This window comes from Sebastes fasciatus, chromosome 20, assembly GCF_043250625.1.
Source record: "Sebastes fasciatus isolate fSebFas1 chromosome 20, fSebFas1.pri, whole genome shotgun sequence".
Taxonomy (NCBI): Eukaryota; Metazoa; Chordata; class Actinopteri; order Perciformes; family Sebastidae; genus Sebastes; species Sebastes fasciatus.
In genome coordinates, this window is record NC_133814.1 from 27436081 (window position 1) to 27461574 (window position 25494).

Here is a 25494-nt window from a genome sequence, read left to right on the forward strand (position 1 = left end):
ATTTGAAATTTGAAATTTGAAATTTATATATGTTTGAAAATTTGAGTGTTATTAGTGTAACACAAATGTGATGTTGTATATAGTATGTATGTGATAAATTAATGTACATGATTTCGGACCCCAGGAAGACTAGCTGGTGCCATTGGTATCAGCTAATGGGGATCCTTTTTAAATAAATAAATAAATAAACATCTCATCTAGTCGGGTCTCGTTAGGTCTTAACATCTCGTCTAGTCGGGTCTTGTTAGGTCTTAACATCTCCTCTAGTCAGGTCTTGTTAGGTCTTAACATCTCGTCTAGTTGGGTCTCGTTAGGTCTTAACATCTCATCTAGTCGGGTCTTGTTAGGTCTTAACATCTCGTCTAGTCGGGTCTCATTAGGTCTTAACATCTCATCTAGTCGGGTCTTGTTAGGTCTTAACATCTCATCTAGTCGGGTCTCGTTAGGTCTTAACATCTCGTCTAGTCGGGTCTCGTTAGGTCTTAACATCTCATCTAGTTGGGTCTCGTTAGGTCTTAACATCTCATCTAGTCGGGTATTGTTAGGTCTTAACATTTCATCTAGTCGGGTCTTGTTAGGTCTTAACATCTCGTCTAGTTGGGTCTCGTTAGGTCTTAACATCTTGTCTAGTCGGGTCTTGTTAGGTCTTAACATCTCATCTAGTCAGGTCTTGTTAGGTCTTAACATCTCATCTAGTTGGGTCTCGTTAGGTCTTAACATCTCATCTAGTCGGGTCTTGTTAGGTCTTAACATCTCGTCTAGTCGGGTCTCATTAGGTCTTAACATCTCATCTAGTCGGGTCTTGTTAGGACTTAACATCTCATCTAGTCGGGTCTTGTTAGGTCTTAACATCTCGTCTAGTCGGGTCTCGTTAGGTCTTAACATTTCATCTAGTCGGGTCTTGTTAGGTCTTAACATCTCGTCTCGTCGGGTCTTGTTAGGTCTTAACATCTCGTCTAGTCGGGTCTCGTTAGGTCTTAACATCTCATCTAGTCGGGTCTTGTTAGGTCGTAACATCTCATCTCGTCGGGTCTCGTTAGGTCTTAACATCTCATCTAGTCGGGTCTCGTTAGGTCTTAACATCTCGTCTAGTCGGGTCTTGTTAGGTCTTAACATCTCATCTAGTCAGGTCTTGTTAGGTCTTAACATCTCGTCTAGTTGGGTCTCGTTAGGTCTTAACATCTCATCTAGTCGGGTCTTGTTAGGTCTTAACATCTCGTCTAGTCGGGTCTCCTTAGGTCTTAACATCTCATCTAGTCGGGTCTTGTTAGGTCTTAACATCTCATCTAGTCGGGTCTCGTTAGGTCTTAACATCTCGTCTAGTCGGGTCTCGTTAGGTCTTAACATCTCATCTAGTTGGGTCTCGTTAGGTCTTAACATCTCATCTAGTCGGGTCTTGTTAGGTCTTAACATTTCATCTAGTCGGGTCTTGTTAGGTCTTAACATCTCGTCTAGTTGGGTCTCGTTAGGTCTTAACATCTCATCTAGTCGGGTCTTGTTAGGTCTTAACATCTCGTCTCGTCGGGTCTTGTTAGGTCTTAACATCTCATCTAGTCGGGTCTTGTTAGGTCTTCACATCTCATCTAGTCGGGTCTTGTTAGGTCTTAACATCTCTTCTCGTCGGGTCTTGTTAGGTCTTAACATCTCATCTAGTCGGGTCTCGTTAGGTCTTAACATCTCGTCTAGTCGGGTCTTGTAAGGTCTTAACATCTCATCTAGTCGGGTCTTGTTAGGTCTTAACATCTCGTCCGGTCGGGTCTAGTTAGGTCTTAACATCTCATCTAGTCGGGTCTCGTTAGGTCTTGTCTTGTGTTCCCATCAAACACCGTCTGCAACGCATAATTTAAAAAAGGATTTTTAAGATTTTGCTTGGTTACATCTCTAGACTTATGAACCTGTTTTTCAACCTCATTTTCTGTGTAACTTCTGTGTAAAAGTATTGTGGGTATGTTGCCAGATTTAGCTGACATGTTTAAGTTAAAACAGGTCAGTATCTAAAAAAGACTTTTCACCAAGGTGTTTTTTAAATTTCAACTTTTCAAGTTACACCGGCTTCCAAATGTTTCCACAGTAACAGTGGAGTAGAGGACAGTTGAAGAGTTAACCATGGCTGCACTCATTGCGTTAATAATTTACATTTACTCCAGGAAGTTTAACAAAACCCAGCTCCCCTTCCCTACACTGAGACTACCAACCATGTCCGTGGCACAGCCAGGAATTCAAAGATGGTTGAGTAATTTGGAGGAAGTTATTTTTCTCATGTTAGAAATTAACCCTAATGGATGATAAGAAACTCAAACATCCCGAAGGTATCTACGACTTCCTCGTCCAGTATCAACATCCAGTATGACCATGCACAAACTATTACAATACATGGAATTGTGCTATTATTCTCTTAAATATTTATTTGTTAAAAAATGTGAAAAGTATAATTGTTTTGTAATAATGAGAGTATCAGCAGGTTCCCTCTTGAGCTACGACACAATGTTCAGGTAAAATGGGCCGATATAAAAAGAGGGCAACACAGTAATTTCAGCTGAAATCATTTTAACAGTGAATGAACACTAACTATTGTCTTTGGTGTGACATAGTAACAACACCATAAATACATTTCATGCATTAAAAAGTTGAACAAATATTTCATTGAGTAATGCATTTAAAAAGTAACTGACAATGTTGTATGGGTGTGTATGTGTGTGTGTGTGTGTGTGTGTATAGGTGCATGCTTGTGTGTGTAAACCTTGTTAGAATCATCGTATGCTATATATACATGTACATATATGAAATGTGACCTCTGCATTTAATCCATCCTAATCATTTAGGAGCAGTGAGCTGCTGTGAAACGTCATCAGAACACCTTCGACAAAAAAACAACACCAAAATACATTAACATTTCCTGTAGCTCGGTCTTAACATCTCGTCTCGTCGGGTCTTGTTAGGTCTTAACATCTCGTCTAGTTGGGTCTCGTTAGGTCTTAACATCTCGTCTAGTCGGGTCTCGTTAGGTCTTAACATCTCATCTCGTCGGGTCTTGTTAGGTCTTAACATTTCATCTAGTCGGGTCTTGTTAGGTCTTAACATCTCGTCTAGTTGGGTCTCGTTAGGTCTTAACATCTCATCTAGTCGGGTCTTGTTAGGTCTTAACATCTCGTCTCGTCGGGTCTTGTTAGGTCTTAACATCTCGTCCGGTCGGGTCTAGTTAGGTCTTAACATCTCATCTAGTCGGGTCTCGTTAGGTCTTGTCTTGTGTTCCCATCAAACACCGTCTGCAACGCATAATTTAAAAAAGGATTTTTAAGATTTTGCTTGGTTACATCTCTAGACTTATGAACCTGTTTTTCAACCTCATTTTCTGTGTAACTTCTGTGTAAAAGTATTGTGGGTATGTTGCCAGATTTAGCTGACATGTTTAAGTTAAAACAGGTCAGTATCTAAAAAAGACTTTTCACCAAGGTGTTTTTTAAATTTCAACTTTTCAAGTTACACCGGCTTCCAAATGTTTCCACAGTAACAGTGGAGTAGAGGACAGTTGAAGAGTTAACCATGGCTGCACTCATTGCGTTAATAATTTACATTTACTCCAGGAAGTTTAACAAAACCCAGCTCCCCTTCCCTACACTGAGACTACCAACCATGTCAGTGGCACAGCCAGGAATTCAAGGATGGTTGAGTAATTTGGAGGAAGTCATTTTCCTCATGTTAGAAATTAACCCTAATGGATAATAAGAAACTCAAACATCCCGAAGGTATCTACGACTTCCTCGTCCAGTATCAACATCCAGTATGACCATGCACAAACTATTACAATACATGGAATTGTGCTATTATTCTCTTAAATATTTATTTATTAAAAAATGTGAAATGTATAATTGTTTTGTAATAATGAGAGTATCAGCAGGTTCCCTCTTGAGCTACGACACAATGTTCAGGTAAAATGGGCCGATATAAGAAGAGGGCAACACAGTAATTTCAGCTGAAATCATTGAAAATGTTCCTTCAGTAAAATTATGTCAGTTTAATCAGTAAAATGTTAAAGTATTAAACTATAACTACTACTTATTGTTTTATTATGATTTTACTGGTGTAGTCGGTTGAGCTGGAGCTCATTTTGAACTATTAACTAATGATTATTTTCATGATGGATTAATCTGCTGATTTATTTATCCATTAATCGATTGATTTTTTTTGTGTTGTAAAAATAGTGAGAAATGGCGTCGTAATGACCCAAAGTGACACCTTCACAATGTTTGTTTAGTCCAAACCTCAACATGTCATTTTCAGTAAATATCGCAGTATAAAACCTGTGTTTTCTGTTTAAAAAACACAAACGTCGGAAGATAGCAAGTAACTAGTCCCCCATCTTTTCAGCAGTTACGTCTCTAGTCTGATCTGGACAGCTGATGATACGTGGTTTATTTACATGACGTGACAGAAGTGCATATTTAACGGTATGTGGACAAAGAGTCCGATGTTATTAGCCTATAAATAAATAAAAAGACCACAAATCTGTGTTCTTATCTTGTTGGCTTCTTATTCTGTCAATAAGAAGACACAACAAGGTCGATATTATTCATCATTACAATAAATGATTAGTTCTGCGTTATTATAAAAAATATAAGATGCATTTCTAGGCAACGTAATCTGCCCCTGTGACCGTCCACCTGACAGTTCTTCATAAAGTGAGACTACAGGTTAAATGGGACAAAACGTATAAGCATTAAAAACTACTCAGAGCAATGAGTCAATGAATCAAAACACTACAACAGTCATACCTTTATGAATTTATTTTAATAATGTATTGAGTAAATATGTGATTACATTCAGTGATAGCTCATGTTTATATCAATTACATACAGGACATAACAAGCACACAGCCAGAAGTGAAATAAAAATATCAAGTAGAGACAAGAGGGAAATAATAATACACCATCCACAACAGGAGCTGTTCACATTATTTCAGCTTTGACCTCGGTTGCCGCTGACCTTCCAAAGTGCAATCAATGACATAACAGCTGCATCTGTTGTTGTTGCCTAGAAAGAGTAAACATACTTGCATACTTTTTAATGGCACATTATACCTGCACTGCCAGTCAGCCTTGCACTATGATTAGCCAGGTGTAATTCAATGGTGTGACCTGACTCCGCCTCTTCCTGCTACCTCAAGCAAGCCCAGCAAAAACAGGAAAAGAAGTAGAGCTCATACAATCAGCCAGCCCTGCCTTACCAATTTGCATATTGAGATACGATCACATTGGAGGCACAATCGAGATAAAAAGAACACATTTGAGACACGTCGATCACATTTCATTATCAGGCACAAAAGTTCTTTCAATTGTTGATCTGAAGTGATATTAGTCTTCAACAATTGCTCTTGGTCTTACTTGATTTTTTTCAGGCATGTCTGACCACAGAGGAAAAGGTGGTCTTCACAAGTGACCAAAAAAACAGCGGACCCCACAACAGATAAAAACAAGTGTGTGTGTTAAGTGCTATCTACTGCCCTCCACCTGGACCCACCACCCACCTCACCTGGACCCACCACCCACCTCACCTGATGATCTCACCAACCACCTCAACTCCACCCTGTCTGCCTCCCTCAACTCACTGACCCCCCTGAGAACCAAAACTGTTTCATTCAACACCTCCTCCCCTTGGTTCACACCCCACCTCAGAAAACTCAAACAGACCGGCCGCCAACTTGAACGCCTCTGGAGAAAATCATCTTTCACTGTTCACCTTGAAGCCTATAAATCTCACCTCATCACCTACAAAGACGCCATCACTGCTGCCAAATCTGACTACTTGACTCAGCAACCATTGCCAAACTCATCAGCACATCCAAACCCACCACCTGCTCCCTCAACCCCCTCCCCACTCCCCTGCTGAAGTCCTGCCTCCCTGTCCTATGCCCCTACCTCACCGACCTCTTCAACTCCTCACTGTCCCACGGAACTGTCCGCTCCGCCTTCAAAACTGCTGCTGTCACCCCCACACTCAAGAAACCTGGTCTGGACCCCTCCTGTCTCAATCACTACCGCCCTATCTCCGACCTCCCCTTCCTCTCCAAAACCCTCGAACGCCTCGTCTCCACACAGCTCCAATCCCACCTGCATTCCAACAACCTGCTTGAACCCCTCCAATCTGGCTTTCGCCCCCTCCACAGCACAGAAACTGCACTCCTCCAAGTCCTCAATAACCTCCTCACCTCTGCTGACACCGGAGCCCTCAACCTCCTCATCCTCCTGGACCTGAGTGCAGCCTTCGATACCGTGAGTCACAACATCATACTCACCAGACTCCAAGACATCGGTATCGAAGGTACTGCCCTCAGCTGGCTCCGGTCATACCTCACCAACCGTTCTCATTTCATCTCCCTTCACAACAACTCTTCTGCCACATCAACAGTCACACAAGGTGTCCCCCAAGGCTCAGTACTTGGTCCACTCCTTTTCATTATCTACATATTCCCCCTCGGTCAGATCCTCCGCCATTTCAACCTGGACTTCCACTGCTATGCCGACGACACTCAGATCTACCTCAGCACCAACACCCCCCCTCTCCCACCTCAGCTGGTCTACTTTCTACCCCAAAGTCCAAACTCCCCAGCTTTGGGGACAGAGCATTCTCCAGGGCAGCTCCCACGCTTTGGAACTCCCTCCCAAAACTCATTAGACAGTCTGATTCCCTCCCCCTATTCCAATCCCGCCTCAAAACTCACCTTTTCTCCTCTGCCTACTCCTAGCATTTCATACTATACCAGTATCTTCACTCTAGCTTTAAAACTGAGCTGCTTCAACCTAAAAATTGCAAGTTGCGTAACTACGTTAAATAAATTAGTGGTGTTAAAACAAATTTAAGTTAACGCGTTATTATAGTGTTTACTTTGACAGCCCTAATTCTACTATTACTACTACTACTAATAATAATAATAATAATAATAATAATAATAATAATAATAATAATAAAAAGGGATGGCTTGTGTTTACATTTTGTTGTATTTGTATTTAAGTTGTATTTTGTCAGTAGATATTTTCTTGCGTTGTTGTTTTACATTGTGTCAACATCTTGGTGCTTCACAATAAAAACAATCATTTTGTAATCAAATTGAACTGAATTTATATTAAATCATGTGGTGCCAAGTTTACAGACACAGGAACGCGTAGTTGGATTCACACCAAATCAAGAAGGCTGGGTAAACAGGCTCAGAAAACTTGTTGCAGAAGGTGTGGATGTGGCTCAGTGTGTCGGCTGAGACCTTGTAGAAAGACAGAGTGCCGGCAGGCCAGTCCAGATACACTCCCAGCCGGGTGCAGCCAGTATCAGGAAAAGGCAAATCATTCCACTGCTTATTATGCTCTTCATAGAGAGTAGCTTTGGGTGGAAACCATTTGTGTCCGAGACACCAGGACATGAGATTATATCCAAGCAGGCACCTGTCATCTTTTCCTTTCCTGAACATTCCTCTGTAGCAAACACCAACAGCAACATTCTCCTTGCTGCCATTACTCCACTCCACCTCCCAGTAGCAGCGCCCAGTCAGCTCCTCTCTGCACAGAACCTGAGGAAAATGAACAAATCTCTGTGGGAGGTCAGGATACGACTGCTCAGCTCCTTTTGTCGCCTTCTTGCTGTCCTTAGACAGAGTTAGGGTCTGGCTGGCTGTGTCTGGGTCCAGGGTGAGATCACAGGCATCTGATGGAGAGAACAAGACGTCATAATCTCAATGTGTCCAGGTTCACAAGTTACATTTGTTGATTATTATGAACTAGGACTGTCAAAGTTAACGCGATAATAACGCGTTAACACAAATTAGTTTTAACAAGCATAGATATATAGCATATTGTTTTATGCTAAATGCAGTACCTGTGAGGGTTTCTGGATCAATATCTGTCATTGATTTGTGTTGTTAATTGATTTACAATAATAAATATATACATACATTTGCATAAAGCAGCATATTTGTCCACTCCCATGTTGATAAGAGGATTAAATACTTACATTTAGAACAGATAAAAAATGTGCAATTAATTTGCGATTAATCGAGATTAAATATTTTAATTGATTGACAGCCCTGTTATGAACATATTTGAAAGGATAGGTTCATATTTTTTTTCAAGTCTTTCTTAAAAAGATAGACACATGCTAATACATACATTGACAGTTGTAACTATTTCCTCAATAACTGTATTTTAGTCCTAATTTGAGATGCTCCACTACTTCACATCTCCTTTTCATGTTACTTTATACTTCTGCTCTACTACATTTCAGATAGAAATGTAATTTTTACAGTCAAGGAGCTGACTACATTATGAGCAGCTGTGTTAGTAAATCAGATATTTAATACTTGCAGATTGCGACCGCAAACTCAATGAAAACCACTGCATACATTTACGCGATGCCATTTTCAGTCTCTTTAGTATCAAATTCCATGTCTTTTGTCAGTTGGCTCAGTAAGGAAACAGGTTGGAACATATCAATTTAATTCGACTGACTCAGACTGCTGAAGACTTTGAAATACATTTCCATTCAGAATGGGGGCTAGATTATGTCCCATATCACTTTAAAGTGGAACTATCACTTTAATCTCTTTAGAAAGTGATCTCTTTGCCACCAGTATGGGCAGCAGGAACATTAACCGCTAAAACTAATGGTTTCAGTGTACATTTTGTTTTATGAGTAATGTTTTAAGACAGATTTGAAAAAACGTGAACAAATTTAAACAAATCTTGAAAACAAAAGCTCAAAGAGGGGTCTGTAATAGAATAAAAGGAGTGGCCAATCCTGTTTCTGAAGGAGAATAATAGAGTGGTGCAGGGATGATGACAGTAAAAATGAAGTACTTACACCAGATTAAATCTCTTCTGTCTGTTACATTTTCCACATCAGTGATGTCAGGCTTTGAGAAGTCATCAGTGACCAGATTGCCGTTCTTGTAATGGTAGATGCTTGCTCCTTTGTATTTCTCATTTGCAATGGCAGCTACAAGGAAAGAGAATCTGCTGCTGTTCTTCAAGGCTTTGGGAAGATCTTGGAAAGCTTTGGCTTTGTCTCTCATTTTGGTTATCACTTCACCTGAGAAGTACCACGGATCTTCATTGGTACATCTTGAATTAGATGAATCCAAGTAGTTTGCCATCTCATCAAGGCAGGGGTCAGCACTCTCCAGGGAGGTGAAAACAAAGCACAGAACATCTTCTACATCTGGTGCAAAAACCTCTCTGTCCAGCTCGGACTGATTCAGGACGATCTTTGCTCCCTCCATGGTCTCTACACAGGACCGGATGACGTTGATTTCTCTCTCTTTATTATCCAGCCACTCGGTTAATTTCTCGTGACTGAATGGTGACTTGTCTCGGTCTTCTAAGACTTCTTTTAATTTGCTCTCATCTTCCTCACCTGCCCTGATCAAGGGAAGCTTCTTTGCCATGGTTTGTTGGAGTACAGATCTGAAATCGACACAGAGTGTCTGGAAACTGCTCAACTTTTCATGAATTTGTGGAAAATCTGTCACTGCCTTGTCCTCCAGAGAATCGTTGCATCGTTTTTCCAGATGATGCAGGTCCTCCAGAACTTCTTCAGCCTTCCTCACTATTCCAACGCTGATCTCACTCGTCAGCTCAGCAGCTTTGGAATACAAATTATTCAGTGGCATCAGCCAGACCTTCACTGGCACACCGTTCTCTGCCTTTTCTCCCAGTAGCTTTGGAAGTTGTATGTAGGTCTTCACTGCATCTTCAAATGTTGAAGGGTTGCTCTCAAGAAGGAAGTCTCCAAAGAATTTGCAGGAGAATTTCTCAGTCAGCTCTTTTTCTTTATCAGACAGCTTTATGTCAACTTTCCCCTCAATATTAAATGAGGGGATCTTCTTTATCACAGCTTTCATGCTGCCCTGGATGTCCTGAACGCTGCTGGCTTCCAACTTCTCACTGTCAAACACAAAGAAAGCATTTGCCCCATAAAGGATGCCTGTGACTACATGTGTTGCAAAGCCCTTCTCAATAACCTCTATCTGTTGGGTATTCATGGTTGCAATGTCAATCATTGACAGCTGTGTGAAGCTGGTGGTAGCTTTGTACTGACACGTCACTCTGCTCTGATTCTTGAATTTCTTATGATCATTCAGATACTTGGCAGATCCTTCAACTTCAATCAGTCCACACAGGAAACTGGCCTTCAGAGAAGCATCAACATCCAGCAGGGAGGACTTGTCTTCAATAGAATCAGATGTGGTTATTTCGAATTTACTGCTGTGGTGAGAGGTCCTAATGGTGTTCTTTTGCAGAGCTGTTTCATCCCACAATGTGATACCTACCAACACAGACCACATGTCAAAGCAAATCAATCAAATCAAATCGGGCTGTATGTGGCCGATGAAATAAAACGAGTTAGATACCCCTGGCCTAAACATGATCACAACAAGTTTGATAATGCTGTAGTTTTAACAAGGAGATGATGTATTGCAAGATATATATTATTATTTTGGTTGGAAACTAATGAAATGTTGTCAGTGAACATTATTGATACATGCAACATTTTTACAATTTGCCAGATCAGAATCAGAATCCGGTCTATTGACAAGTAGATTTTCACATATAAGGAATTTGTTTTGGTTAATTGGTGCATAACATACACACAGTAAGAAATGAATGAAATGAAATTAAAATAAAAGCAAGTTTTGCAGATATGTTCATTAACAACATTTGCTTATCATGTTGATAACAAATGTAATCCAGGTAGCATTATGTAATCTTCAAAACATATTTGCTGTTGCAAATCAGCTGTATCTAAATTTAATTTCTAGGAGATAGGGTTGCCTCAGGGACAGGACAGTTAAAACACTGATTTTCAGTCTGATGTTTGCTTACTCTTTAAATAATTGTATGCACTTTGTAAACTGATGAAGTCAGACCTCAGACAGATATGTAGATACCAAGTACTTATTTTATTCCCCTCAAGATTTACCTGGTATCAGTTCATCTTTGCAACCGTCATACAACATTCCTAAGGTGAATGGTCGTCCCAGGGCAGCCACCGCCATGTCGTCTGAGGGCAAGTCTTCTCGCTGTTGGTAAAAATTCAACAACAATATGTCAATGTACAGCGATGCCTCCAACCTTTGATCAGGTAGGAAATGAGTGAACTGTCAACCCTGCCACAGAGACTGGTAGACAAGTCAGTTTGTTTTGTTATCTCGCACAGAGACCGGTAAAATCAGGAGAGAGTTAAGGGAACTTGTTCCTGTAAAGGGTTTTAATGTCTTATAGAAAGTTTAAACAAATACACTATCAATGTACCAACTTTTCTCTAAGAGATTACAGTTTACATAACGTATTCTGGCAGCAGCCCTCTCTAAACTTATTTTACTTATTTATCCATTACATTAAGTTTACGTAATGTCCAATGTTAGGTAAGGGATAATGTACAGCGAGCGAGTTATTTTAACTTAAACTTTATTAGCATTGTCATATCCATACAAATACATACATGAAATTAGACTTCTGTATTTTACCCATCCTGAGCGTTAGAATCTTAGTGAGGCCAAAAAATGGTCTCACTACAATGAAACGGCTCCTATGGGGACTAACATCATCACACATGAACACAGTTGGGCTCATTGGATCGGGATTGGGTCTCACTGTAAAGCTGAGACTCTGGTGGATCCAATGAACCCAACTGTGTTCATGTGTGATGATGTTAGTCCCCATAGGAGACATTTCATGGACCTTGCTGTATAAAATGACCTGTGGTGACCTCTAGGATAATCACAGCCTCATGAAACTTTACAGTCACAAATTAGAGACCTAGAGCATTCAGAGGATGGATGGATCAGACTAGAGACCTAGAGCATTCAGAGGATGGATGGATCAGACTAGAGACCTAGAGCATTCAGAGGATGGATGGATCAGACTAGAGACCTAGAGCATTCAAAGGATGGATGGATCAGACTAGAGACCTAGAGCATTCAGAGGATGGATGGATCAGACTAGAGACCTACAGCATTCAGAGGATGGATGGATCAGACTAGAGACCTAGAGCATTCAGAGGATGGATGGATCAGACTAGAGACCTAGAGCATTCAAAAGATGGATGGATCAGACTAGAGACCTAGAGCATTCAGAGGATGGATGGATCAGACTAGAGACCTACAGCATTCAGAGGATGGATGGATCAGACTAGAGACCTAGAGCATTCAGAGGATGGATGGATGAAACTAGAGACCTAGAGCATTCAGAGGATGGATGGATCAGACTAGAGACCTAGAGCATTCAGAGGAGGGATGGATGAAACTAGAGACCTAGAGCATTCAGAGGATGGATGGCTTTCCTAGCTAGATTGACAATAAGGGGGTTTCTGAGCAGTTTACACAACAGAAAGTGCTCGCCATCCACTCCCTGAAAAATGCAGAAATTCTTGCAGAAATCTCCAAAATGTCAAAAGTTTTTGATCCCAAATCACAGCATGGCTTTTTCTATGGTGTTCGTCAAGGTTTTGGTGTCTTAATGTGGTATTTTGGAGGGATTATTGATCATATTTATTGATTCTCCAATGGTAAAAAAAACGGTTAAATTTAGCAGCAAATCTGTGTAACAAATGGTATCAACCCAAACACTGCTGCAACAACTTATTAGACATAATAGAGCATGGAGATGACCATCATATAGTTCTATCATTATGTTCTAAACCCTTACACACTTTCATAACTTATTTTAATTAATACATTTATTTATTTGTTAATTTTTTTATGTCTTATTAATGATTATAACTACTTGACACACAGTGCTGAGCTGCATATCAAATTAATCTCCAGGTTCCCAGCTTTCAGATGATGTACACCACTTCTATGTGACATCTACTGTTGACCTGCTATCTCCCCCTAAACACCCCCTGGACCCCAACCTACCCCTCTATAAAAGAGGGTAGAATGGTAAGGGTTTAAATACCAAGTCTTAATGGTTTATCTATGTAAACAGTTTAAAAATATATATATAAATGAGAATGACACAGGAAAAGGAAAACATTTTTGACAATAAATGACACAGTTGAAACAGCAGAGCACCAAAACAAATTACCTCAAATTACTCACAGCAGGTGGATGAAAAGCAGAGGTTCAACCAGGACGTTGGGTAGCAGAGGTTCAACCAGGACGTTGGGTAACAGAGGTTTAACCAGGACGTTGGGTAACAGAGGTTCAACCAGGACGTTGGGTAACAGAGGTTCAACCAGGACGTTGGGTAACAGAGGTTCAACCAGGACGTTGGGTAACAGAGGTTTAACCAGAACGTTGGGTAACAGAGGTTTAACCGGGACGTTGGGTAGCAGAGGTTGTAAATATCAATCCCTGTAAATAAAACAGCACATGGCTTCAATAACCAGCAGGAGTTGAGCACAGTTAAAAGCAGCATTAGCTGTTAACATTAGCGTTTCTTACCTTCTGTTGACTGGTCGGTCGTAGGTGTAACTTTACTGTCAGAGCACCTTCCTAAATACATCAGACAGGTGCCACCTGTGTGCATGTTGTGGCTTGAAGCAGCTCTGTGATTGGATAGATGGCAGGAGAGGGGCGGGTTACACACAACGACAGTCAGAGTCACATGGAAAGATTAGTTTTTGACACGTGTATTGTTTTTTTTCTTAATTCCATGGAAGACTTGGGTGGATCTGTTGTTGTGTTACTATAACCTTTATCAGCTAATCCCATTGAGATCAAGATCGCTTTAGTAAGAGAAACCTGAATACAGCAGGAGAAATAAGTCACACACAAGCACAGCAACACACTAAAAATGTTCCAAATTAAAAGTTTGAATTTATCCAATGGGATGATACTTTCAGTGTATGTATGTGTTCTTTACTGGTTGTACTGGAAAGCATTCTTCCCAAGGTCAAGGTTTGACAAGGAGAAACCATAAGACACACAAAAGCACCACTTTGAATCTGGTGTTTATCAGAGATGTGCTCACAAGTTTCTTGGAAATAAGTCAATCAGCAAGAAAATAGGCATAAAAAAACGGATAATCGACTAAAGACCGAAACGACTGATTAGTGGACTAATCGACTGAGAGGGGGCAGACCTAGTGCAGTGATTACTGTTTCAGTGATTTATTTTTCCATAGAATTGAAGACACACTGGGAAATCTCCCATGACCTTCTGATGACCATGGTGTTTTTGTTACATGCATACCTGAGTGGTTTCATGTGTTAGTTATTATTACTGGCTAACTGTTAAATTAACAGAAAAACAGAAAGCTTTTGCAGATAAAAAATACTGTTATTCTAGGAAGTTTAACAAGCCAGCCAGGAATTCAAGGAAGGTTGAGTTATTTGGAGGAAGTTATTTTCCTCATGTTAGAAATTAATCCTAATGTATAGCAAGACACTCAAACATCCCGCGACTTCCTCGTCCAGTATCAACATCCAGTATGAACATGCACAAACTATTCCAATACATGGAATTGTGCTATTCATATCACAAGTAAAGTGTAATAAATGTAGAGGCTCTCTCTCTGAACTTATTTTACTTATTTATTAGGGTGGAGTCAGGTAAAATGGGCATGGGTCTCTCGTGTGTGTGTGTGTGTGTGTGTGTGTGTGTGTATGTGTTTGTTGGAGTGTGTGTAGCTGTGTGTGTATAGGTGCATGCTTGTGTGTGTAAACCTTATTAGAATCATCGTATACTATACATACATGTACATATATGAAATGTGACCTCTGCATTTAATCCGTCCTAATCATTTAGGAGCAGTGAGCTGCTGTGAAACGTCATCAGAACACCTTCGACAAAAAAAACAACACCAAAATGCATTAACATTTCCTGTAGCTCGGTCTTAACATCTCATCTAGTCAGGTCTTGTTAGATCTTAACATCTCATCTAGTCGGGTCTTGTTAGGTCTTGTCCTGTGTTCCCTTCAAACACCGTCTGCAACGCATAATTTAAAAAAGCATTTTTAAGATTTTGCTTGGTTACATCTCTAGACATATGAACCTGTTTTTCACCCTCAATTTCGATTTAGCTGACATGTTTAAGCTAAAACGGGTCAGTATCTAAAAAGGACTTTTGTTTTTCACAAAAGTGTTTTTTAAATTTCAACTTTTCTCCCAACAGCCAGGTGTCAATGCAATCCAAACAGACAGAAAAAGATCAGCTAATGTAGTTGATGATGTGTCCACTAGATGGTGCACATCATCCATCACCATCTACAGTGAACTGAGCAGAGGACCATGTATACGTGTATGGTGAAGTACAAAACTGATGATAATACAGCAGGAGATTGTAATTCTTTTAAATACAATTGGACATTCAGACTTTTCTGTGATAAAAATACTTCTTGTTGTTGGCTTAGCTGACTATTTTATCTGTGAGTTCGGCCTCTGAAAGACAGTAACGTTGGTCGGGATCGCGGGTCTCAGGGGGTTAACAGATGATCATAATTAAATGGACACAGATGACAGATGTGAACAAAACTTTAACAGCATCAAAAACAAATAAACACACAAAACAAGTAGATAACTCAGTACAAAATACTACACAAGGACATGAGGACAGTGCTCTGCTTGATCCAGTCATTATTATGGAGGGAAAGCTCTACATGGCTTCACTCTTTCTGTCGGCCCTCATGGATTTCAGTTCCTGCTGGGTGGTCGACTGAGATGCTGACGAGGACGCTGCGTTCTCGCCGTCGCCTGCGTCCTGTCTGCAGCGCAGGGCGCTCGGCAGCGAGCTGCAGAGGGCCTTCCTGAACATGGAGCTGGAGAAGACGTAGACGATGGGGTCTAGAGCCGAGTTCAGGAAGTTCAGGCCCAGAGACACGATGGTGAGCTGGGTGAAGGTGTAGAAGGAGGCGCAGTCCCACGGCCGGTACGAACGGATGACCCACACCCCGATGGTCGTCACCGTGGTGGGCAGGAAGCACACCATGAACACTGCGACGACGGCCACGCACACTCTCATCGCCTTTCGCACCTTGTCTGGTTTCCCCATCTGTCGCTGCTTCAGGAAGCAGGAGATCCGGACGGAGCAGAACAGCAGCATGGCCATCGGGATGATGAACTCCAGCACCGTCAGGATGCGGTGCATGCCCACCAGGATGATGATGGCCCGCGACGCCTCTTTGTACGAAGTGAAGAAGAAGCACTGGGTTTTGTCCCCGCTGCCCTTGATGTGGTTGTACGCCAGCATGGGAACCCGAGGACTGATCACCAGCAGCCAGACGAACACGGATACGAAGGCAGCGTGGCGCTTGGTCATGCGGTTGAACCGGTGGTGAGGGTGGACCACCTGGAGCCAGAGGACAGAGATGATGTTCCTCATGCTCAGTTTGATGTGTTCAAACGTATGCTGATATAATACTACAACCCGTACTCACCTTAAAGTAGCGGTAAATTGCGACCACGGTCATGAGTGCGATGCTGGCCGAGCGGTTGGAAAACATCAGGAAGAGGTTGATCCGGCACATTCCGTCTCCAAACACCCAGTGGCCCCTGAGCAAGGCGTCGATCCTCAGCGGCAGACTCACCAGAGCCAGGAAGTCGGCGATGACCAGGTTGAAGAGGAACAGGTTGTTGGGGTTCCACGCCTTCAGTTTGAAGCAGAAGATCCACAGAGCAACTACGTTTCCCAGCAGCCCCAGTATGACATCAATGATGAGGAGTGGGGGCAGGATCACACCCTCCAGTTGGATACCGACTGGTGGACAGCTGCCACCAGGGATCGGGGTCGTCAAGTTTAACACTGTGGTGTTGAAGTTTTCACTTAGCTCTGATTGCATTTTGGCTAATTTTATAATGTGTTTATAAGGGAAGACGATTAAAATCAGATTATTCTTATGTGCTTCTATTAAAAACCGTTGTGGGTTTAGTGGTTGAATATGTAGGAGGAAAATAACTGTATGACCACACCGAGGAAAGTTAAGAGATTCAGGAAATTTGCCCCTTCCTCTTTTCACCTCCTTCCTTTTTTTCTGTTGAATGAAATCTGTGTTAAAAAACAAACAGAGGGTAGTTTAGTGTTTGAACATGAACCAGCTTCACTTCTCCATAATTAGGTATTTTGGACAAAACGTGTGGAGTGACACGAGTCTAAATATCTTTTAAAATGAAAAACATTTAATCAAAAACAAAATAGAATAGATAGGTCTTGGTAAAAGTTAATTATTATAATGGCATATGATTTAATAATTAAATTAAATCAAATCAAATCAAATTAAATTAAAGTCCATGAATGTGAAAATTTGCCTTTGGCCTCACAGATGGTTAAATTACAATAGTAGCGGTATTAATATATAACAGTATATAATAGTAAATATATATATATATATATATATATATATAATATAAGCATTATTGCACTTGGTATGTAAAGACTTTTAGTAATTTGTTTATTTTTAATTTGTCTGGCTTTTTGTTTAGCCTGTGTTTTATATATATAATTCTGGATAGTTTATTTTTGTTCTTAGCCCCCAGGTGCTCATACCACGTACACGTTAAAAGTTAAGACGCTTTCTATTTTCAATTTTAAGTTTGAATGATACTCTACAACTTCACCTGAACATGTGCTTTTATTTAAGAAATTTAATTCACCCAATATACCAAAAATACTGACTACTCTAAAAATTGAAAAATATCACAAATCAACTAAAACATCATATAACCTTACAAATCAAATTTAATACCAACCACAACTGTAACAATAATAACTTTGGCTTGTTTGCTGACTGTAGGACATTAAAGAGTTTCTATTGAAGAAAAAGTAATTTATCATAAAACCCGTTTGTCACTTTACACACACACACATATAGGTTAAATAAGACTGTAAACATTTAACATTTACTAGAGTGAATTATAGTAATATCAAGAACTCACCGGTCAGCCGTATGAAAGGATTTCATTGATAAACTGTTGATAAACTGCCGTCTGTGTATTTATGTCTCTGATAGGAGGATGTTCCTGTGAAGTTGACTTTCATCATCCTGGTGTTGATATTATCCAGAATTCAATGTCAAGTCAATAACAAATGGCACTCCCTGTCATTTTCTCTGATGCGTCATTGCTGTGGAACAAACGGTGATTGACTTTCTGGGTAAAAATGTACAAATGATGAGGGAAGTTTTGAAATCAACTGTTATTGCTGACTCAACAGCATACTGGCGTCTTCCAGAGAATCTCTGAGCTGCATTATCATACAATAATATGGCTCCATATCATTCTGTTTTTTGTAAGTTTCAGGTTTCCTTTGAGACATTCAGACGAATGTTAGTCTTGTTAAACAAAGAGTGTGGTGATGTAGTTTAAAGAGCGAAAATCAACACACCGGGCAGGCGGGCGGGGGAGAGGGGAGGTGAATCTGTCAGACAACACGACCTTCATCCAGGAGACCGCTGTTCATGTCGCGTGCGTTAAGTTTTACTTTCACGTTACAATCAGCTGTTCGTTCCTGTCCCGTGTTCACAACATTCAGTTTAATTTTCACTGTGCAAACGTAGTAGTGTTAAGCACAACCATATATACAACAATAGTGGTTTTGTTGCCTTAACCTAAAGTAACGCCAAGGGGCGTGATGCCAATGCCACGGGGTGTGATGCCAACGTCAAGGGGTGTGACGCCAACGCCAAGGGGTGTGACGCCAACGCCAAGGGGTGTGACGCCAAGGGTAACTATATATATTTTGATGCTGAAAATACAGTGAATGTACATCAGTAAATATACCTCTGGTGAATTTTTAAGCTTTTATGTGTCTTAAAAAAGGTGGTAGCTAACGAGTGGCTAAACGAGACTACTAAATATCATCACGCCGACTCGTCCTTCTTTACAGCCTCGTTGTGTTTATACTCACGCTCATGTGACCGTGGTAGTTTGTCTATAGCCCAACGTTAGCTTTTTACTTCTGATTGCATTCACACTTCAAAAATCATAAAAGTAATGTTCATTAGTGGAGTTCTTTCTTGATGAACAAAACATGTCAGTATCATAAACGTTTAGCTTATTTTCTGCAATAATCCAAAACCCAATGGAACAATCCCATTGGCTGTTAGTCGAGGGAACCAGGGAGATACTAACTTCCTGTTAGCCTACAGAAATACGTCATCCCTGGAGCACTCTGTTGTGTTTCTAACATTTAGTCATTGATATAAATGTCACAAAGACCTCACAGTATAATGTTATACAACCCAACACCACTGCAAACTACGGCCTCCAAGATGATCCTCTCTAAAAGAGTGAATAAAGAGAAAGGGTCAGAGTTTGATCAGGTTTTAATTCGCTGATCCATTAATATGTCTGGATCAGCCCGGTACCATCCTTCACATTGGGTCAAGACATCTCTGACTACTAAAGCTGGCACAGCTCTCACTTTCTCCCCTTCCTCTTTCCCTCCTCTCCTTCCCATCTGTCTTTTTAATCTCACAAACATTTCCCGGCGATGATTCATACCCTGTTGTGTACTCAGTCAAATGAAATTTGAATTTCAATCTATGTGTGCTGAATCCAACCGCCTGCTCGCTCCCTACTTTTTAAGAAGGCATCAGTGCAGATTCTCCGGCGTGGTGTTTACAGGTGATTTATCTCTCCCCAGTGCGTCCCTGAGACTCCAAAGAGGCGACATTTTTAAGACATTTAAGCTGTTTTTAACGATAACGCTCTAATCTTTGAGCTGGAGAAAGGACGCACGCGTCTTCAGGAAATGTTTAAAGTTTCTGTGTGCATGTGCTTATGTTGTGTGTGTGTGTGTGTGTGTGTGTGTGTGTGCGTGTGTGTGTGTGTGTGACGGACGGGTATCAGCATGGATTAGTGAGTAAAGGTAAGCGTGTGTCTCTCCCTGTCTAGGCGGATTTCCATCCCTCTCCTCTCCACTCCGGTCACACACACCGACCTCGTTTGAACCGCCGCCGCCGTCTCATCTCATCCTCCTCCGAACCACCCGCTGCCGGCTCATGGCGCCGTAACACTCGCGTTTCTTTGTGAGTGATTGGTTGGTTTGGTGGTTGTTTTGTTTTGGTGCTCGGACCGTCGTGTGATGCCATTACTCCCTAAAGACACCGAGCGATTTGATGGGCTGTCTCTCCTCTACTGGTAAGCTAATTCCCACTCTGCTCCTCCTCCCCTCATTCCCTTCCTTCCTTCCATCCTTCCTTCCTTCTCTCCTTTTTAAAAAAAGGAGGAACACTTGTCTCCTTTAAGGTGGTTTTGTTTTTCTGCCTCCATGTTGGGCTGCAGCAGTAGTTCATGTGGGTCACAGACTTCAGAGGTGAAATAGGTTTACAGCCTGTTTACCGGCAGATGCCTCTGAGTTTAAGTCCACATGCTTGTTCTGGGTCATGCATGTAAGAGCTGTTTTAAAGGGAGATACCAACAGTTTTTATTATAACAGCAGCACATTCAATCCAGTTTGCAGACTTTTCCTCCACCTGATTGCAGGAGAACATTGTGTACTTTTTACTCCACTGCAGCTGGAGTTTGTTCTTTTTTTACAGATTCATATTTAACTTCAACATGAGATAAATGTGGCAGGTAAAATCTCAAAATGATAAACTGTGCACAAATGATGCGAGCTAAATGTCTGCTCTAACGGGAGGGTTATAGCATCAGTAGGAATGTGCACCCAACATGTCGCACGGATGGACTGTAATACCTTTTTCTGTGTATTGGGGAATGTAGTGATGGGTAATTTACGTATGACATATAAAGTCATATAAATGTAAGGAAGCGTAAAACACAGTTAATAACTTTTAAAAATGTAACTTTATGGTTTTAAACAGTTTTTATAACATGAAATGCTCTTATTTAACAATCAAATCTTTGAATATACACTAATAGTGATAAAGAGGAAGTTCTCTTAACCCTTTAAAGCCCAAATATTGAAAAATAAAAGTCATCTCTCTAGATGTTGCTGTACGAGGCCTCTGATACAGGAATTAAAAGGTTTTCAATTTTTTTTATATTAAAAAATATGAATATATATAATATATATATATATTATATATATATACATATAAACTGTAGATAGTAAAACACTAAAGACCGTAAAGACTCTAAAGACTCTAAAAACACTAAAGACTCTAAAGACACTAAAGACAAAAGTGAGACTAAAACACTAGAGACACAAAGACTCTAAAGACTCTAAAGACACTAAAGACTCTAAAGACACTAAAGACTCTAAAGACACTAAAGACACTAGTGAGACTAAAACACTAAAGACTCTAAAGACACTAAAGACTCTAAAAACACTAAAGACTCTAAAAACACTAAAGACTCTAAAGACACTAAAGACTCTAAAGACACTAAAGACACTAGTGAGACTAAAACACTAAAGACTCTAAAGACACTAAAGACTCTAAAAACACTAAAGACTCTAAAGACTCTAAAGACACTAAAGACAAAAGTGAGACTAAAACACTAGAGACACAAAGACACTAAAGACTCTAAAGACACTAAAGACTCTAAAGACACTAAAGACAAAAGTGAGACTAAAACACTAGAGACACAAAGACTCTAAAGACACTAAAGACTCTAAAGACACTAAAGACTCTAAAGACTCTAAAGACACTAAAGACTCTAAAGACAAAAGTGAGACTAAAACACTAGAGACACAAAGACTCTAAAGACACTAAAGACTCTAAAGACACTAAAGACTCTAAAGACTCTAAAGACACTAAAGACACTAAAGACAAAAGTGAGACTAAAACACTAGAGACACAAAGACTCTAAAGACACTAAAGACTCTAAAGACTCTAAAAACACTAAAGACTCTAAAGACTCTAAAGACACTAAAGACAAAAGTGAGACTAAAACACTAGAGACACAAAGACTCTAAAGACTCTAAAGACACTAAAGACTCTAAAGACACTAAAGACAAAAGTGAGACTAAAACACTAGAGACACAAAGACTCTAAAGACACTAAAGACTCTAAAGACACTAAAGACACTAAAGACTCTAAAAACACTAAAGACTCTAAAGACTCTAAAGACACTAAAGACAAAAGTGAGACTAAAACACTAAAGACTCTAAAGACACTAAAGACTCTAACGACACTAAAGACTCTAAAGACACTAAAGACTCTAAAGACTCTAAAGATACTAAAGACACTAAAGACACTAGTGAGACTAAAACACTAGAGACAAAAAAAGACTCTAAAGACACTAAAGACACTAGTGGCACTAAAGACTCTAAATATATACTGTATATACTGTATATATATATATACAGTATATACAGTATATATATATATATTTATATATATATATATATATATATATATTTATATACACACACACACACACACAACAGTGAACAATAGGACCCATTGACTATTGACTAATGTGGTGTGGTGTGTAATTTTGGGCCTTACGGGGTTAACATGAACCGGGTCTGTGCTGGTTCCTGCTGGCCTGCTGGCTCTGCGGTGGTGTTACAGTGTGAGGTCGGTGCTGGTTCCTGCTGGCCTGCTGGCTCTGCGGCGGTGTTACAGTGTGAGGTCAGTGCTGGCTCTGCGGTGGTGTTACAGTGTGAGGTCGGTGCTGGTTCCTGCTGGCCTGCTGGCTCTGCGTTGGTGTTACAGTGTGAGCGTCCCCCTGGCAGCCGGCCTGTGTGTGATGTTAATCACTCGCGGCAGGTAACACAGATTATCAGGTATTAAGTGATCAGTTTAATTGCTCCCTCGTGTCCCAGCAGGCAGCAGTTGCATGTTGTCTGCTGTTTGTGGGCCTCAGAGATCTGCTGCTGCTGCTGTCAGCTGATTCATGTGAAAAAACACTTTTGTTTTGGTAGAGAGAGACATGCAACAACGGTCCAAAGGTCGGAATCAAACCTGGGACGTTGCGGTTATATGGCGCTGTAACCACCAAGTCGCCACTCCGTGTAAATGTGTCGTAAACCCGAGTCCATCTCATTATCCTCTGGTCTATTTCAGACCGGGTCTCACAGGGATCAGGGTCTCCTTTGGTTTATGAACATCAGGTTCAGGTGGGTTGAGCATGGACTCGTTTCCAAAGACTGGACCACTGAGGACTTTTAGCCGTAAAGAGGGAACACCAACACAGATCGTAATCCGATTTGTGATCTGGAGATGCACGAACTGTATGTGGAGTCATAACTGAAGGTCTGTTGAATCTTATCCAGATATGAGACACAAGAAATCTAACAAATATTGAATAAATATTGAATCAACACTTTAAAGACACTCTAAAGACACTATAGACTCTAAAGACTGTAAAGATACTAAAGACTCTAAAGACTGTAAAGACACTAAAGACTCTAAAGACTGTAAAGACACTATAGACTCTAAAGACTGTAAAGACACTTAAGACTCTAAAGACTGTAAAGACACTAAAGACTCTAAAGACTGTAAAGACTCTAAAGACACTAAAGACTCTAAAGACTGTAAAGACTCTAAAGACACTAAAGACTCTAAAGAATGTAAAGACACTAAAGACTCTGAAGACTCTAAAACAAGAGAAACTAAGACACTAAAGACTCTAAAGACTGTAAAGATACTAAAGACTCTGAAGACTCTAAAACAAGAGAAACTAAGACACTAAAGACTCTAAAGACTGTAAAGATACTAAAGACTCTGAAGACTCTAAAACAAGAGAAACTAAGACACTAAAGACTCTAAAGACTGTAAAGACACTTAAGACTCTAAAGAATCTAAAGACACTAAAACCCAAGAGAAACTAAGACACTAAAGACTCTAAAGACACTAAAGACTCTAAAGACACTAAAGACACTAAAGACTCTAAAGACTCCAAAGACACTAAAACACAAGAGAAACTAAGACTCTAAAGACTCTAAAGACACTAAAGACTCTAAAGACTCTAAAGACACTAAAGACTCTAAAGACTCTAAAGACACTAAAGACTCTAAAGACACTAAAACACAAGAGAAACTAAGACACTAAAGACTCTAAAGACACTAAAACACAAGAGAAACTAAGACACTAAAGACTCTAAAGACACTAAAGACTCTAAAGACTCCAAAGACACTAAAACACAAGAGAAACTAAGACTCTAAAGACTCTAAAGACACTAAAGACTCTAAAGACTCTAAAGACACTAAAACACTAGAGAAACTAAGACACTAAAGATTCTAAAGACACTAAAGACTCTAAAGACACTAAAACACAAGAGAAACTAAGACACTAAAGACTCTAAAGACACTAAAGACTAAAGACTCTAAAGACTCTAAAGACACTAAAACACAAGAGAAACTAAGACACTAAAGACATTTAAGACTCTAAAGACACTAAAGACACTAAAACACCAGAGAAACTAAAACGCTAGAGAGACTAAAGACGCTCGTGACTCTAAAGACATTTAAGACTCTAAAGACTCTAAAGACACTAAAGACTCTAAAGACACTAAAACACCAGAGAAACTAAAACGCTAGAGAGACTAAAGACGCTCGTGACACTAAAGACATTTAAGATTCTAAAGACTCTAAAGACACTAAAGACTCTAAAGACACTAAAACACAAGAGAAACTAAGACACTAAAGACTCTAAAGACACTAAAACACAAGAGAAACTAAGACACTAAAGACTCTAAAGACACTAAAGACTCTAAAGACTCCAAAGACACTAAAACACAAGAGAAACTAAGACTCTAAAGACTCTAAAGACACTAAAGACTCTAAAGACTCTAAAGACACTAAAACACTAGAGAAACTAAGACACTAAAGATTCTAAAGACACTAAAGACTCTAAAGACACTAAAACACAAGAGAAACTAAGACACTAAAGACTCTAAAGACACTAAAGACTAAAGACTCTAAAGACTCTAAAGACACTAAAACACAAGAGAAACTAAGACACTAAAGACATTTAAGACTCTAAAGACACTAAAGACACTAAAACACCAGAGAAACTAAAACGCTAGAGAGACTAAAGACGCTCGTGACTCTAAAGACATTTAAGACTCTAAAGACTCTAAAGACACTAAAGACTCTAAAGACACTAAAACACCAGAGAAACTAAAACGCTAGAGAGACTAAAGACGCTCGTGACACTAAAGACATTTAAGATTCTAAAGACTCTAAAGACACTAAAGACTCTAAAGACACTAAAACACAAGAGAAACTAAGACACTAAAGACACTTAAGACTCTAAAGACACTAAAGACTCTAAAGACTGTAAAGACACTAAAGACTCTAAAGACACTAAAACACAAGAGAAACTAAGACACTAAAGACACTTAAGACTCTAAAGACACTAAAGACTCTAAAGACTGTAAAGACACTAAAGACTCTAAAGACACTAAAACACAAGAGAAACTAAGACACTAAAGACACTTAAGACTCTAAAGACACTAAAGACTCTAAAGACTGTAAAGACACTAAAGACTCTAAAGACACTAAAACACAAGAGAAACTAAGACACTAAAGACTCTAAAGACACTAAAGACTCTAAAGACACTAAAACACAAGAGAAACTAAGACACTAAAGACTCTAAAGACTCTAAAGACACTAAAGACTTTAAAGACACTAAAACACCAGAGAAACTAAAACGCT

At 40.0% G+C, this 25494-nt stretch overlaps 3 protein-coding genes and 1 long non-coding RNA gene across 8 annotated transcripts in view; 2 read left to right on the forward strand and 2 right to left on the reverse strand.

The window, feature by feature from the left end:
• LOC141758296 (stonustoxin subunit alpha-like) overlaps positions 1–13335 on the reverse strand; it is a 31602-nt gene extending 18267 nt beyond the window's left edge. Inside the window, exons 1-4 of one of the 3 annotated variants that reach the window (XM_074619541.1) lie at positions 13071–13335; positions 10963–11062; positions 8845–10308; positions 7048–7692 (exon numbers count right to left, since the gene is read on the reverse strand). In XM_074619541.1, coding sequence (XP_074475642.1) covers positions 7142–7692; positions 8845–10308; positions 10963–11038 — 2091 coding nt within the window. In that variant the 5' untranslated portion in view covers positions 11039–11062; positions 13071–13335 and the 3' untranslated portion in view covers positions 7048–7141. Of the gene's footprint in view, positions 1–7047; positions 7693–8844; positions 10309–10962; positions 11063–13070 lie in introns of those variants that run through there. The other 2 variants (XM_074619542.1, XM_074619539.1) reach the window with 2 other exon arrangements.
• Positions 1762–15008, forward strand: LOC141758299 (uncharacterized). The gene is made up of 3 exons (XR_012591858.1): positions 1762–1799; positions 3204–3236; positions 14886–15008. It is a non-coding gene; the product is annotated as an uncharacterized LOC141758299 (long non-coding RNA).
• A 436-nt stretch (positions 15009–15444) lies between these two features.
• On the reverse strand, positions 15445–17961 carry LOC141758298 (hydroxycarboxylic acid receptor 2-like). Its single transcript, XM_074619544.1, has 3 exons — positions 17858–17961; positions 16363–16970; positions 15445–16274 (listed from the first exon to the last, which is right to left on the reverse strand). The coding sequence occupies exons 2-3, from the start codon at positions 16762–16764 to the stop codon at positions 15582–15584; spliced, it is 1095 nt and encodes a 364-aa protein (XP_074475645.1). The 5' UTR covers positions 16765–16970; positions 17858–17961; the 3' UTR covers positions 15445–15581.
• A 1961-nt stretch (positions 17962–19922) lies between these two features.
• The window catches only part of stxbp4 (syntaxin binding protein 4), a 49223-nt gene continuing 43651 nt past the window's right edge, over positions 19923–25494 (forward strand). For 2 of the 3 annotated variants that reach the window (XM_074619535.1, XM_074619537.1), the window contains exon 1: positions 19923–20062. In XM_074619535.1, coding sequence (XP_074475636.1) covers positions 20007–20062 — 56 coding nt within the window. In that variant the 5' untranslated portion in view covers positions 19923–20006. Of the gene's footprint in view, positions 20063–22811; positions 23089–25494 lie in introns of those variants that run through there. The other variant, XM_074619536.1, reaches the window with a different exon arrangement.